Below are 13333 nucleotides of genomic sequence, written 5' to 3'. Positions count from 1 at the left end.
CTTTATGCCATGTTTTTTATGACGTCACTATTCTAATATTACATCTCAGTGGAAGGAGACCCTAAGAGGAGCCATTAAATACTTAGAGATAAAAGTCTTGGTAGAGCAAAACACAAACAGTGATATAAGAAAAAGCATTTTGGATCAATTTAACAAAAGTTGTTTATGATTGCTGAAAGACTCCAAGTAAAACATAGCGAGAAATTTGTAATTTCATAAAGCTCTTATAAGCAAAAAAAGTTATATGAGGAACAGGTATTTTAAGTAATCTTAAAAACTTAAGCAGTCAAGGATACCAAACTTATGATTGGATTCCAGGTTTTTCATGTCTGGGTATTTATTTAAAATATTTATCAGTAACAGAGTTTAAATATCCCTGTGTAGACCCTAGTCACATGATGATCTAATGCAACAAAACATGTCTTTGTACAGCTAGTGCAGTTGCTGAACGAAAACTATCGAGCCCCGCCAGAGGAGCAGCTGGAGGTTTTGGAGTTTGACCTGGACACAGAGACGAGGGAGACGCTGCTGGCAGATGCTGAGCTGGAACGAGACAACGTACGCCGGCTGTTGGAGGCAGAGTGTCGTGATTGTCTCCGGCTCTCCGAGGTCATCAAGAAGAATACCTGGGACCATATGGAAGTCAAATCCAGGTGTATCAAGGTAAGCATAACACAGTACATACACAGTAGAAACAATGTTAGCATCCAGATTTGGCGGAAAAAACCGCTGTAAAAAGGTTTGCTACGGCTACCGGCCCAGAAATTAGCTAAAATTTGCATTAGTATGGATTTCCTGCACACTTGTGAAGTGCTCAAGACATGTAACATCTAGCATCCATTCCGACTAACCACTGATGAGGTCTTAACGTCCTCGACCATAGTAGACTGTCTAGGTCTCAGATTTCTAAGGGTGCCACCAGCTCTAGCCTTTGAATGGTTCTGCTCTCCCCGATCGCATCCTTCATTCATCACGGTTTGTTGTGTCTTCGCTGTGTTCCAACAAGACACTTCCAGTTCTTGTCTGCCTGATGGTTCGAACTTCAGTGCCTGAGCGATCAGGTTTTACTTTCGCCCGTATCTTCTTTAACAGATCTTATGAGGACCACCTCTGGATAGACCTTCTTTGGGGCTTTTTGCCTTGATTGTGTCATCATGGGCAAAATTGCAGCAATTTGTCTCACTGTAGCTTTCTCCACTTCAGCTGCCCATTTCTCCTTTCTTCGGGCTCTCCCTCCAGTCAGCTAAAGTAAGCTGCTAGGGACTCTCCTTACTGTGGTCCCTGACAGCCTCTGGCCTCGAAGTTGAGGGCGTTGGAGCTCCTTCAGGAGTGGGATGCACTCCCACCGATCCCTTCTTCATGTTGAGGATGAGCATAGACAAGCCTGGCCCTTGGCTATGCTCTTGTCCACCCTCTTATCTACTCAGTTCATGTTTTCCATTTTTCTCAGAAAATAATCCAATTTATTTCATCCAATTTTATAATTTAGTTTGAAATGATCATTAAGTGGTAAACACCCGGCCATCATTGTGGATGATGCTCTTTTAAAAGAGGTTGGTCCACAAAATTCCTTGGTTTACAACTTGACAGAAGGTTCACTTGGGATGAACATTATGATGAGGTTTATTTAAAGGTTACAAGGCACATTTATGTCTAACTTAAATTTGTATTTAGTAGGGTCTCAGAAATAAACCTCTTGGTGTCAAATGCCTTTTATTATGTGGAGGAGTTAATTGCTAGCTGCTGGGAATGATACTTAACTCACTAGCTCTGTTGTTTGTTGCTTGATATACTTAGTATAATAGAAGTGAATTCTGTTCTCTGTGTGACTGGTGTGTGAATGAATAAAACAAGAGATAACACCTTAGTTCTTATAATATTATATTGCAGAGAATGAAATGTAAAATTATTGTTTTACTAGTGCTGTAGATTGAAACATAAAATTACTCCCTGAATTTGAACAGAACAATGAAAACATCATTGTATTAGAAATCTCAGTCAGTAATAAAATAATGAGAATTTTCCATGGAAAAATTTGTCAAAACTGAAATAACTTAGCAGTTGCAAGAAAGGTGGAGACCTGAACTTCTACTGTGCCTTGTTCCAGGCAATGTTGGATGACTTTAGTGTGGACAACTATGGGTTACCACCAAACCCACATAGCATGCAAGAGCAGTTAGTCTGGGAATGTGAAGCCCGCAAATTGACAATAGAAATGTCTCAGGGTGACCATTTCGAGCCTTGGTTCCCTTTCCCAAAGTATGTAAATAGTAACTAACTAGTTATAAAAGTAGTGTAGTAATTGTATAACATACCAAATATTTGGATGTAAATGGTCAATAAATCTCAAAGTGGTATATTGAATCTATGAGACCTTAATAAAACTTTTGGTCGCGTATACAACTCTTTTGCGTTGGCCGAAAACAGTACAAAGCACAGCAGCAAAGAATTTTCTGAGAACAGGCTAAGATGTGTACCACTGAAACACGAAGTTGATCATATGTGGAATCTGCGTAAATTTTATTAGCCCCACTTGTTGGCCAACATATTAAGTAGATAAATTTTAGTCAATTATTGAGGTCCCATGTTGTTGCATCATATGATGAAGATGTTCAATTTGTGTAAATTATTATAGCCCACGTTGTTTGTCATAATGAAATGAAATGAAAATATCTTTATTCCTTCTGCAATATTACACTTCATGCATCTTATAATGGTAGGAATATACTCGACCATCCTACACAGTTTTGATGGCCGGCAATCAAACAATATGCACTATTATCAGTCACTACTTTTATGACACTGAGAATTGGCATTCGGCCTCTGTAGTGTTATCACTTTATTTGTTTACAAACTAATGTGGACAATCTTAAACCTTACCTATAATATAAAATTAAGCAACCAAAACATAATTACTGGAACAATTATACACACTTATCAAATTACTGCTACTTTTCGTAGTTTATTTATTTTATTTTAACCCATGAAATCTAAATTTTCCCTATACTCCATATACAAACCTTTTCAGCACTCACATATACATTCAGAAATGTTTTATTCAATTATATCTGTTAATTGTTTGGTTTCCTCAGAGTTCATCAACCATTTTTTCAGGTGAACTTTAAATGTTTTATTAGATTTACACTTTTTTATATCAATTGGTAACATATTAAAACACTTTGGGCCTAAAAAAACAAACGATTTTTTAACTTTTGGTCTTAAAAATGCTTTGTTTTTTACGTTCCGCATCATAATGATGATGCTCAGAAGTTAAATGTCATATTGATGAAGATTTGGTTTGTGTTAGTCAAATTTGAACAGTATTTAGCCCCACTTAGTTTGAGCCGTTTGATGGTGTTCAATGTTTACGTAGTGTGATACACTTGTATACTATGTATTAATGACTCACCTTTTCCTCTTCAACTTTTGCAATATTACTTTTTTATAAAGTAGACTGATTTTATCATGCCCAGTTAAATTTCCAACTGATTTCACTAGCTGGGAATATAAATCACCAACTTTCTTCTTGTATAAGCATTTAAATCACTGGTTTATTGGTTTAAAACCATTTCAAACAAATTATGTTAATTTGCAGACACACACTCAGCACCTATTCATTAAACTTAGATTCATTATATTTTCAAATTAAATGAGAAAATTCTATATTTAACTATTATTTTATCACGTTTAATTATCACTGTTTAAGATTCCATAAGTTAATTTTGAGAATCACATGTAAAAGAAGCGAGAGAACTTAAATACGTCCTTCTCTTACTATTTTGCTATTCAGAAGAAAGAAATCAGGCCGAGATCTTTAGAACAACATAGTCGCTAACAAAGCAGGGGTTACAAACCAGAAGTTAAGGGAAACCAGCAGCTCCTGATAATTTATATCTGGTTTTAAGGGCAGGCTTTGGCCAGAAGTCAGCTTGGTGGAACACCAGACTGGACTGCAGGGAGATTGTGTTGTGTGTACAACATTTTTTTAGAGTTTTACACTTAACAGAGTACATAACACAATAGAGTTGCAATAATTTGGTTTCACAATCAATGTTATTTACTTCATTGAGAGTTATACAGTGAGATGCGTCTTTCCTTTATTTCATCACCTCACTTTTTGTTACATGAGCAGGAACAGGTAGGTGTTAGAAAGTAAGTAGCTGGTTTTTTCAAAGATACTTTTTACAAAATCTTACTTTAAAATTTTAATCTTTGTGGGTAAAATTGTTTCAGTGAAACTAAGTCCGTCCCACTTACCCAAAGCACACTTACTCTTACTACTACATCGAAGGATATGTTAGATAATGAAAATAGGGATACAATTCTAGCAGAAAATCAAGGAGAAGCAGAAAAGGAAAATCCATATTTACTATTCGGGTCTTCAAGCTATCAGTTTGTGGAAATCAGCCCTTTGCATTGTTCCCAGTTTGAAATGTGTTCATCGTTTGCGAACTCTTCCGAAATAATCTTACTCAAGGTAAGCTCCTTTATTTGCTTTGCTTTCTTTATTAATTATGAAATTGATATGGTGAGATTTTGGGAGAGAACTGTTTGTTGGTTCTTTGCAGAATAATATTTATTTTTAGAAGAAACTCACATGAAGTGCTTTGCAGTTCCGTATTACTCAAAGTTAAAAATGAAATGTTATAGTTTGCGAATTTATCTTCCCCAAAAAGTCTTCTATTGCTTAATTCTTCAATAATCAATACCCATTATTGTACTTCTCTGTCTGATACATTTGAATTATTCCTGAACAACTGACTGTAATAAAAATTAATGCTCATCATGGACATTAGTAATTAATTTTGTGCTTATCTTTATGATTTTCTTTACTCACCCCAAGGTTATCATGCTGAGTTTGATACAATAGATAAAAAATTAGAAATACTTTAAAATTCAATCATAAATTTTATTAATGGTTTATATCAGAATACTAGACTACCTGAATTTATTTATTATTAATGCTGTTTTTAATTTCTCTATTTGAAATGTTTGCAGAGAGTTTGTTTAGACCTGAGAGAGTACTTTAACAAACTTTTTGATGACATGTTCCTCCACAAAGAGAAAGAGATGGCGCTGTTAGCTGACAGAAACGCCCGTTTGAGACACATCCTCTCTGAGCTTAGGATAACATGCAATGGTATGCTACAACCATTTCTATCAATAGAAATATTGTGTGATTTTAAACCAACACAAAAGGTGGAGCATGATTGAAGTAGTTGACCTTGCTTATACTGTTGAGCAACTTTTCGGTGAACTAACTCTCCAAAGCCTGAGACCATCTCCGCTGCTTGCCTCTTTCAAGTTTCACTGAATTTGGAAGATACTGGAACCATAATTAATAAATTTGGAAGTACGTGGAGCTGCTGAATGTGTGGTAAAACTTTTAAAAAGTGCAAAAGAAGTAAAATTTATATATTTGGCCCTCAAAATAATGTTACTCAATAGCTTGGGAAATTGAACAGTAATTTATAAAACAGTGCATATTTATTCATATCCAAATAGAAAGTGAAACCTTTATCTGTTCTATTCAAAATAAACAGTACTATATGTATATTGACTTGTATCAGTGTGATAAGGAGGCTACAACAAACAAGAAACTAAAGTTCAATTCGTTAATATTAATTTATTTTGCTAAAAGTCTCAAACAAATCTCATATTTACAGCACCAATGGATGTTCTGCCTCCGGAAGATGCTCAGTGGAGCCAGGAAGAGAAAACTGAAAAAATTGTCACCATTGAAGACAGTGAGGTAAATTGAAATATTTGCTTTATTTTAATTTTATCATGTAAAAATTAGACATGTATCAAGGTTTAAGTTGTGTTGCAAACTTAGTTAGGAAACTAAAGATATTGTAATTATTTTTTTTTCGAAGCGCTATGTAATTTATTAATTGCATATTTATTTTTCCTTCCTACTTCATTTCATTTTCGCAAATGTTTGACTAATTAGTAAAAATTAGAGCACAACACCAGGCCCGTACTCAGACTGGTTTTTTCAGACAATTTTACCAGGGCTTCGCCACAGTCTATTTGAAGGGACTGTGTCAACGCACAGCGTAGTGGCAGGACCTGGTGACATATCTTTTCCAGGGCCCACCAAAGGTCAATACATGCCCTGCACATCACAAAAACCAAAAGCAAAGCTATTAATACATTTAAAAAACACAACATTTTTACTTTCATAGTATTATCATTGTATTCTGAGAAAAGTAAGGTTTATTACATTTAGAAACTTTAGAGCCTCTCCACTAGGTACTGTGGCTCTCCAGTCAGGAGTGTCTTGTGAACCATGCAGCATGCAAGCAATTTACATACTACTTCCATAGGGAGTATTTGAGCAGCATTACGGAAAGGGGAAACATGATCAAGAATCATCTGAGGTTGAAAATGAACTTCACTGGAGAGTTCTGTAATTATGGGTTCTATCCATTCGCCTCTGGATAATATGCTGTTTCCACAGGCAGGATAACAATAGCTGAATACTGACAAAACAAATCCCTGCATGAGCTGCAGCTTAGCAGATTCTGATAGCAGTGTTCTGAACTTGTGTAGGCCTCTCAGTATACCAAGAACATGCTGGGAGGTGTGAGAAATGTGGTCAGTGAAAGTGAGGTCGTCGTCAAGCAAAAGACTGAGTGTCAAACCCTGTCACACAAGGTCAAACCCGCATTATCCAGCACGAATGTTACTCCACCACCACCAAGGGTCTGCCAGGTTGTGTGGGGCAGTATGAAGGTCTGAACATTTGTCTGCATTGAGCTTAAGACCATTGTTCTCTGACCAGGTTGAGACAATTTGAAGGTCTGTGTTTATCTGATTAATGGTAGTTACTATTTTCTCAGACTCATACACCAAATGCAGTTGGCAGTCATCTGCATACAGATGAGGAGTACAATGTGTTACAAAACTAGGGAGATCAGAAGAGTACAAGCTGAACAGTATTGAGTCAAGACAACTGCCTTGAGGTACACCTCCTGTTTTAAAGAGAGGCTTAAAGATCTTGCTGCCAAGCTTGGTGAGCTGCTGTCTTTCTTTTGAATAGGAATTTAGCCAGCTTATCGGTCCCTCACTAAAACTGGTACTAACCTATCTTGGCCAACAACGTATCATGGTTAATCAAGTTGAATGCTTGAAAGTAGTAAAGCAAAACAAGGGTCCTGTATCTTTCTTTATCCTTTGCTTCAAATAAGTCACTAAACAAATTGGTGAGGGCTGTGAATGTACTGTGGTTTCTCCTGAATCCTGACTGCAGTTTTGGCAGAATTTCCAAAAATCCATTTCTTTCATAGCCTCCGTCTTAAAATTCTACAATCATAATGTATTCTTTGTGATACCTCAAAATTTAGGTAATACAACAGTGTGTGTATTGCCCAGGTGGCCGAGACACCTTATATCTCACCCAGCGAGCAGGCCCTGCTGGACCAGAAGGCTGCTGAGGAGGAGAGAATCAGGCGACTGCTGGCTGCTGACAACTTTCGGGAATTGGCCCTTATAGAGATGATGGATGGGATGCTGGAGGTGCGCTGGGAGGACGAACTCAAAAAGGAAGTCCCCAAGCCAAAATGCATGGTGGGTTCTGTTATATTGTTATCTTCCATGTAAAATAATTCTTTCAGCAAAGTCCAGCTACATGTTTTCCCAAATAAAATTTTTTGTTACCTGGAAGAGACTGCTTCTTCCCTACTGCTTTCCCTACTGAATAAACCCTACTGCTTCTTCTTGCTGGGATTCGTCATCGACACAAAATTAAATTGAATTTATCTAATCAATAATGTACGTGAAATATTTTCAGTTTTTACTGTAGCAATTTCATTTTATCTCATATGAATATTACATAACTACATAACTTGTTTTCAGTTGGAGAAAGACCCAGAAGACTACAATGAAGCAGATTTAAAAGCCATAAAAGAGTATGATGAAAAGTGTAAAATACTTCTCTCAGAACGTGAGAGATACAGGAAAATGCTTGAAATTGAATATAAAAAGTTGGAAAGCACCATACAGGTAAGTTCAAAAGAAATACAATTTTATTTAACTTATTATTTGTTTTATAAATGCCACTGTTAGAGAGAGGTGTAGCCATGTTGGCTACAAATCAAACTAACTAATATAAAATGTATAAAATAGTTTAAAAATAAATATGCTGCAGATTTCATTTATTTTTGTACATAAAAATGCTGAGCTCGTTATACAATATTTACTGGCATATCACAAGGTGTAAAAATTGTTGCTCCTGAGTGCAAAATTTAGTAACGGTCTTAAAAATGATTCTTTAAAATTTTTGATGTATTAAAAGATTCAATATTATTTTAAAATTTAGTGTTTCTAGATGCAAACGCTCAAATTTGTGTACTGTTCAACTAAGGTATAATGTCCTAGATCAGTAGAGTACGCTATATTTCAGTTATATTACATGAGAACGTAACTTTACAATCCAAAAATATTCTTATAAACTTATATGCCTTATTGTTAGTTATTGTAACATTTCATTTCAGGAGTCACTCACTAAATTCGACAACTCGTTGTTTGAGTTATTCCAAACAAGACTGAAGGTGGATGCAGCCATGAACCATGAGCAACTGAAGATTCTGAGGATACATCAGCTGAACGATGACAGGATACGGAGAGAGATCCAAGAGAAAGAGATTGTGTATGTTACTTACAGTCGGCCTAAGCTACCCCTCTCCATAGTGTCTACTTATACGTGCTACCATTGGTATCTCATAACCGACTAAATTTACAGAAGAATTTCACTGGAGGACTTTACCTACTTTTTAGTACAATTAAAAAATACCATTGAAGTACCTCCAAATTTCTTATGGAACACCCAATATTCTCCTGCAAATTTATACATAAAATAATATTTTGAAATGTTATTTTTGGTAATTTTTTTTTAAATATTTGTTTAGGAGCTACAACCTATTCAGGTTTTTTTTAAATTACAGGGTTTATTGTTAAGAACCTTTGTGTGAGTAATTTCAAACATAATAAAAGAGCAAATTATGTTAATGGTAAGTGGACTATTGTGTTAATGGAGAAGTATTGTGTGTATGTTCCAGTAATAAAACCTTATTCAGCAGCCACCCATTGGCTGCATAAGTCTAATAACTAAGAATTTCAATTGCTGTTTAATTTTTTAACATTGTTATTCATAATGCTCCTTTAATCTAATCTGGAAATTAATGCACCCAGTGGGGTTCAATTCTGGTTGGTTTATAACTTCCAGTTGAACCTACCACTGGAAAAAAACCGATCTGTCACTTAAATCTGGGCAACCTTATGTATGTCCGGGAGTGGGACATCACTAATCGCAAATGTTGAGATTCTGGGGTGCAAGGATAATTCGATAGGTCTAGTCTACTGCAGGAGTGAACTGTTGGAGTTGGTGGGGTTCGTTCCCTAAATATCAGAGGTTCTTGCTAGCCTCAATTTAAGGGTGTGTCACCCCTTGCCTGCTTTGACTGGAGAAGCTGGTTCAGAGCTGGACTTCCCTTCTTCTGGGGAGACATGACTTTGAGATTAGTGCCCTAATTCTTCCTCATGGATCTCGATAGGAGGTGGCCCCTACCCCCTAACCTTACCCATCCTGAATATCCTGTCACTTCGGAAGCAGCGCTAAGGTCCTTATAGGACTAAGTGCAATTCATAAGCTTCTTGTTGTAAGAGAACAAAAAAAATCTGGAAATTATCTATACATTAATACTACTTAAATTTGTATTTAATTAATGTACAAAGTTCTAAATTATAAAATAGTTAATGATGATTGCTAGGGAAATCTATTACATTAGGAAAAATAAATTAAACCTTGGGTATTAGTCCCACCGTAATTCCACAAAATCTTGTTTGAACTTGATATTTTAAAATCAAAATTTGATGAACTATTTATGGAGGAGTACAATACACCACTTCCTGACTCTGCACACTATGTTTGATGTTTAGACAAAATGTGCAGATCACTGAGAAGGAGTCAGACTACGCCCACAAGCAAGTGGCTCTCATGCAAGAAGCTACTACAGAGTGTCGCAACAACTACGATGCCCTCGTTGTCAAGGACAAAGCCATGGGGAAGAAGTTCAAGCAGGAATTTTCTAATACAAGTGCAACTCCTGCAGTCCTTGAACAGCTTGTTAAGTATTTCCGGTAAGAGCATAAAAGTTAACAGTGCTTGGTTATATTTTAACCTACTGATATATTATCAACAAAAATTGTTATTGGTGTTAATGCCACCTGAGAGAACTTACTATCTTTATTGTTGTTTAAATAGTTGTTCCTCCTCACGTTGTTTAATTGTGAATGCCTTATCTTGAATGAGGTACTTTAACTGTACAGAAGATTGTGATTTCCAAGATGCAGATCAAAGTGTTGTAGTACCGTACTATAGAAATTAAATACCTATTGAGAATTTCAACAATACCTAAAAGCCTAAAGAAAGAGTACAATACAAAGCAAACACCAGAAAATTGATAGAGATCAATTCAGGTGTGCACTATTTTGTATCTCCTCAAGCACTGATCCGAAAAGTTTAAGGTACTTTGATAGAAGGAATTGTACATCACCATAATGCAAAAGTTTCTATGTTATATTTTATTTTTTAAATATTTTTTTAATGTTGTCACATAACAACATGTAAAGTAAGTAATTAATTACCTTATGGTAGATGACATGCCAATTTGTTAAAAATACCTAACCTGAATTAAAATGTAAATAAATTAATATAAATTGTGTAGATAAGACATATAGAATAAAGCGTAAACATAAAACATGAGAGCATTAATATAAATAAAATATAACTTGTATAAACTAACATACAGTTATAAACATAAAATATTAAATATAAAAATAGACAGCAAACAGAAAAATCCTGAACACAACATGATCTGATGATCGGACTTATCTTTCAGTTCTGTGGTGCTCGTGCTATACCTGCAAAAGAGACTGGCGAGAGAATGCTACTCGACATACATCCGCACTGTTGACTCGTCTATTCAGGGGAAACATTCGTGCCTTCTGGAATCATATAAAATCTTCTAAGAGGGTACCCGTCTCTTCCCTCTAAAATGCAGCTTGATGATGAATTTGCGGACAACCCGCAGGTATCTGTGATTTGTTCGCCAAGTTTCTTTTCCTCGGTCTACAGGTCCTCGTCACAAAATCCACCAGTATACAACCTTGAAGCAACAACTTCTATATTTTCATGTCAATTCACCTGTGAAGAAGTGGAGGCTGAGTTGATGTCGCTCGACACAAACAAGGGTGCTGGCCCCGATGATATCTCTCCTATGATCCTGAGGCATTGCTGCGGTGTAATATCGCCTCATATCACAGTTTTATTTCAACGCTCTTATGGCTGCTGGCATCTTTCCTACTAATTTAAAGATTGGATATATAACACCTATTTTAAAGTCTGGATCTCCTTCTGATATTAAGAACTATCGCCCTATAATTATCCAGTCAACCTTGGCTAAGGTTCTTTGAATCGCTCGTCCTTCGAAGATTGATGTTCAGCCTCAAGAATGTTATCAACATTGAACAACATGGTTTTGTCAAAGGGCGTTCGACCACTTCAAAACCTCTTATCTTTTCAAAATAGTATCCTCAAAAGCGTTTTCTAACTCACACCAAGTTGATGCCATCTACACAGATTTCTCGAAAGCATTTGATCGAGTTAGTCACAACCACCTTGTTGCTAAGCTCAGAGCTGTTGGTGTCGGTGGGGCGCTCTTGGTTGGCTGGGATGTTATCTACGGGACCGTTTTCTTCAGGTGCGAGTGGCGGGCTCACTATCCCAACCTTTCCCAGCTGTTTCTGGTGTGTACCTCAGGGTTCCCTACTGGGGCCAGTGTTTGTTCACAATCTTCATTAATGATCTGGTTCAATGTGTGGTTCAAATGTTCTACTTTTTGCTGATGACGCTAAAAATTTTCAAAGAAATTTCATCTGTGGAGGATTGTTGTTGTCCCTACAGGAGAGTATTGATTTGCTTGCAGAATGGTGCGACGTTAATGATATGCTTCTGACATTTCCAAGTGCTCTATTGTGACATTCTCTAGGTCGTGATACTCCTATTCTTTATCATTATTACCTTAATAATCAACCCCTGGCACGTTGTTCTAAAATAAAGGATCTGGGTGTCATACTTGCTTCCGACCTAAGTTGTCATGAGGCATATCAATCACATTTCCAAAAAGGCTAATGCAGCACTCTATTTTGTTATTAGGACCAGTCGTGATATTTTTTCTGTCTGAGCTCTGAACATCCTCTACGTCCACCTTGTTCGACCCATACTTGAATATTCTTCTACTGTCTGGAACCCTTACCTTGTTGGTCACATTGATAGGCTTGAGAACATACAGAACCGCTTCATTCGTTTGATTGGGCTGCGGGCTGGGCTTTGAGTACCGTAGTGTGCCGATTGATGACCTTCGAGTTCAGTTTAACTTGAACCTCTCCATTCAAGACGTATAGTTCATGATCTCTGCTTTTCTTGAAGAAGTTGATCTGCTCTGTCATTGATGCACCTGATCTGCTCGATAATTACTGGACTTCCGGGCATCACGTCTTCTTCGTCACCCCCAAGCTGTTTGCAAGGCGGCACTACACCAACACAGTAACATGTTCCACAGTGCTTTTCCACGTCTTCACAACGCCTGGCAAACAACCTCCCAGACATCTGGACTTCTTTGGTATGAGCTGTGATGCCTTCAAGAGAGAGTTGGGACTAGCCTGTCATGACTTGCATATCGTCTGATAACTTTCCCCCCATTATTCTTGTTTGTGTTGCTCTGTTATTGTTTCTGGTTGTTTTTTTGTTACACATTTATAATTACGACTGTGCCTCTTGGTTTATATATTTACATTTTATTGCTTGCATTTGTTGTTTTTATAGTTTTTTTTCTCTGTTGGTACCTATATATATTTTACTCTTGTTATTTACTTAAAGTATTTTCCCCATTGTTTGTTTACTTTATATAGTTTATTTGCACTGTTATTATTTATCTCTTTTATTTATTCATATGTCACGTCTTAGACAGTAATGTGCATGCATTTAAGTTATATATGCATTTAAGTTAAATATTTTGTATTTTTTCAGTTTTTTTATTTACCACTATCAGTCATTAATGTTAATATTTTTTTACTCTTGTTATTCATTTAAAGTTTATATCTTTTATTGTTGTTGATAATTGTATAGTTTATTTGCATTGTTATTATTTGTCTGTTTGTTTCTCCATATTGTATCACACCTTACAGTAGTGTATTAAGTTAATATTATCACTAATTTTATTATATACTTTCACTAATTTTTAATATAATTTATACTTTCTTATTACAT

At 36.2% G+C, this 13333-nt stretch overlaps 1 protein-coding gene across 2 annotated transcripts in view; it reads left to right on the top strand.

Moving 5' to 3' along the window:
* Positions 1 to 13333, top strand: part of LOC124353074 (cilia- and flagella-associated protein 43) — a 47395-nt gene that overhangs the window by 19607 nt on the left and 14455 nt on the right. For both annotated transcript variants that reach the window (XM_046802887.1, XM_046802888.1), the window contains exons 13-21: positions 433 to 663; positions 2108 to 2259; positions 4234 to 4477; positions 4999 to 5140; positions 5667 to 5752; positions 7378 to 7572; positions 7861 to 8007; positions 8499 to 8653; positions 9943 to 10143. In XM_046802887.1, the coding sequence (XP_046658843.1) occupies positions 433 to 663; positions 2108 to 2259; positions 4234 to 4477; positions 4999 to 5140; positions 5667 to 5752; positions 7378 to 7572; positions 7861 to 8007; positions 8499 to 8653; positions 9943 to 10143 (1553 nt within the window). The remainder of the gene's footprint in view (positions 1 to 432; positions 664 to 2107; positions 2260 to 4233; positions 4478 to 4998; positions 5141 to 5666; positions 5753 to 7377; positions 7573 to 7860; positions 8008 to 8498; positions 8654 to 9942; positions 10144 to 13333) is intronic.

Source organism: Homalodisca vitripennis, chromosome 1 (assembly GCF_021130785.1).
Source record: "Homalodisca vitripennis isolate AUS2020 chromosome 1, UT_GWSS_2.1, whole genome shotgun sequence".
In the NCBI taxonomy this organism is placed as follows: domain Eukaryota; kingdom Metazoa; phylum Arthropoda; class Insecta; order Hemiptera; family Cicadellidae; genus Homalodisca; species Homalodisca vitripennis.
The sequence above is the reverse complement of the archived record's forward strand: the minus strand, read 5'-3'. Positions and strand labels throughout refer to the sequence as shown.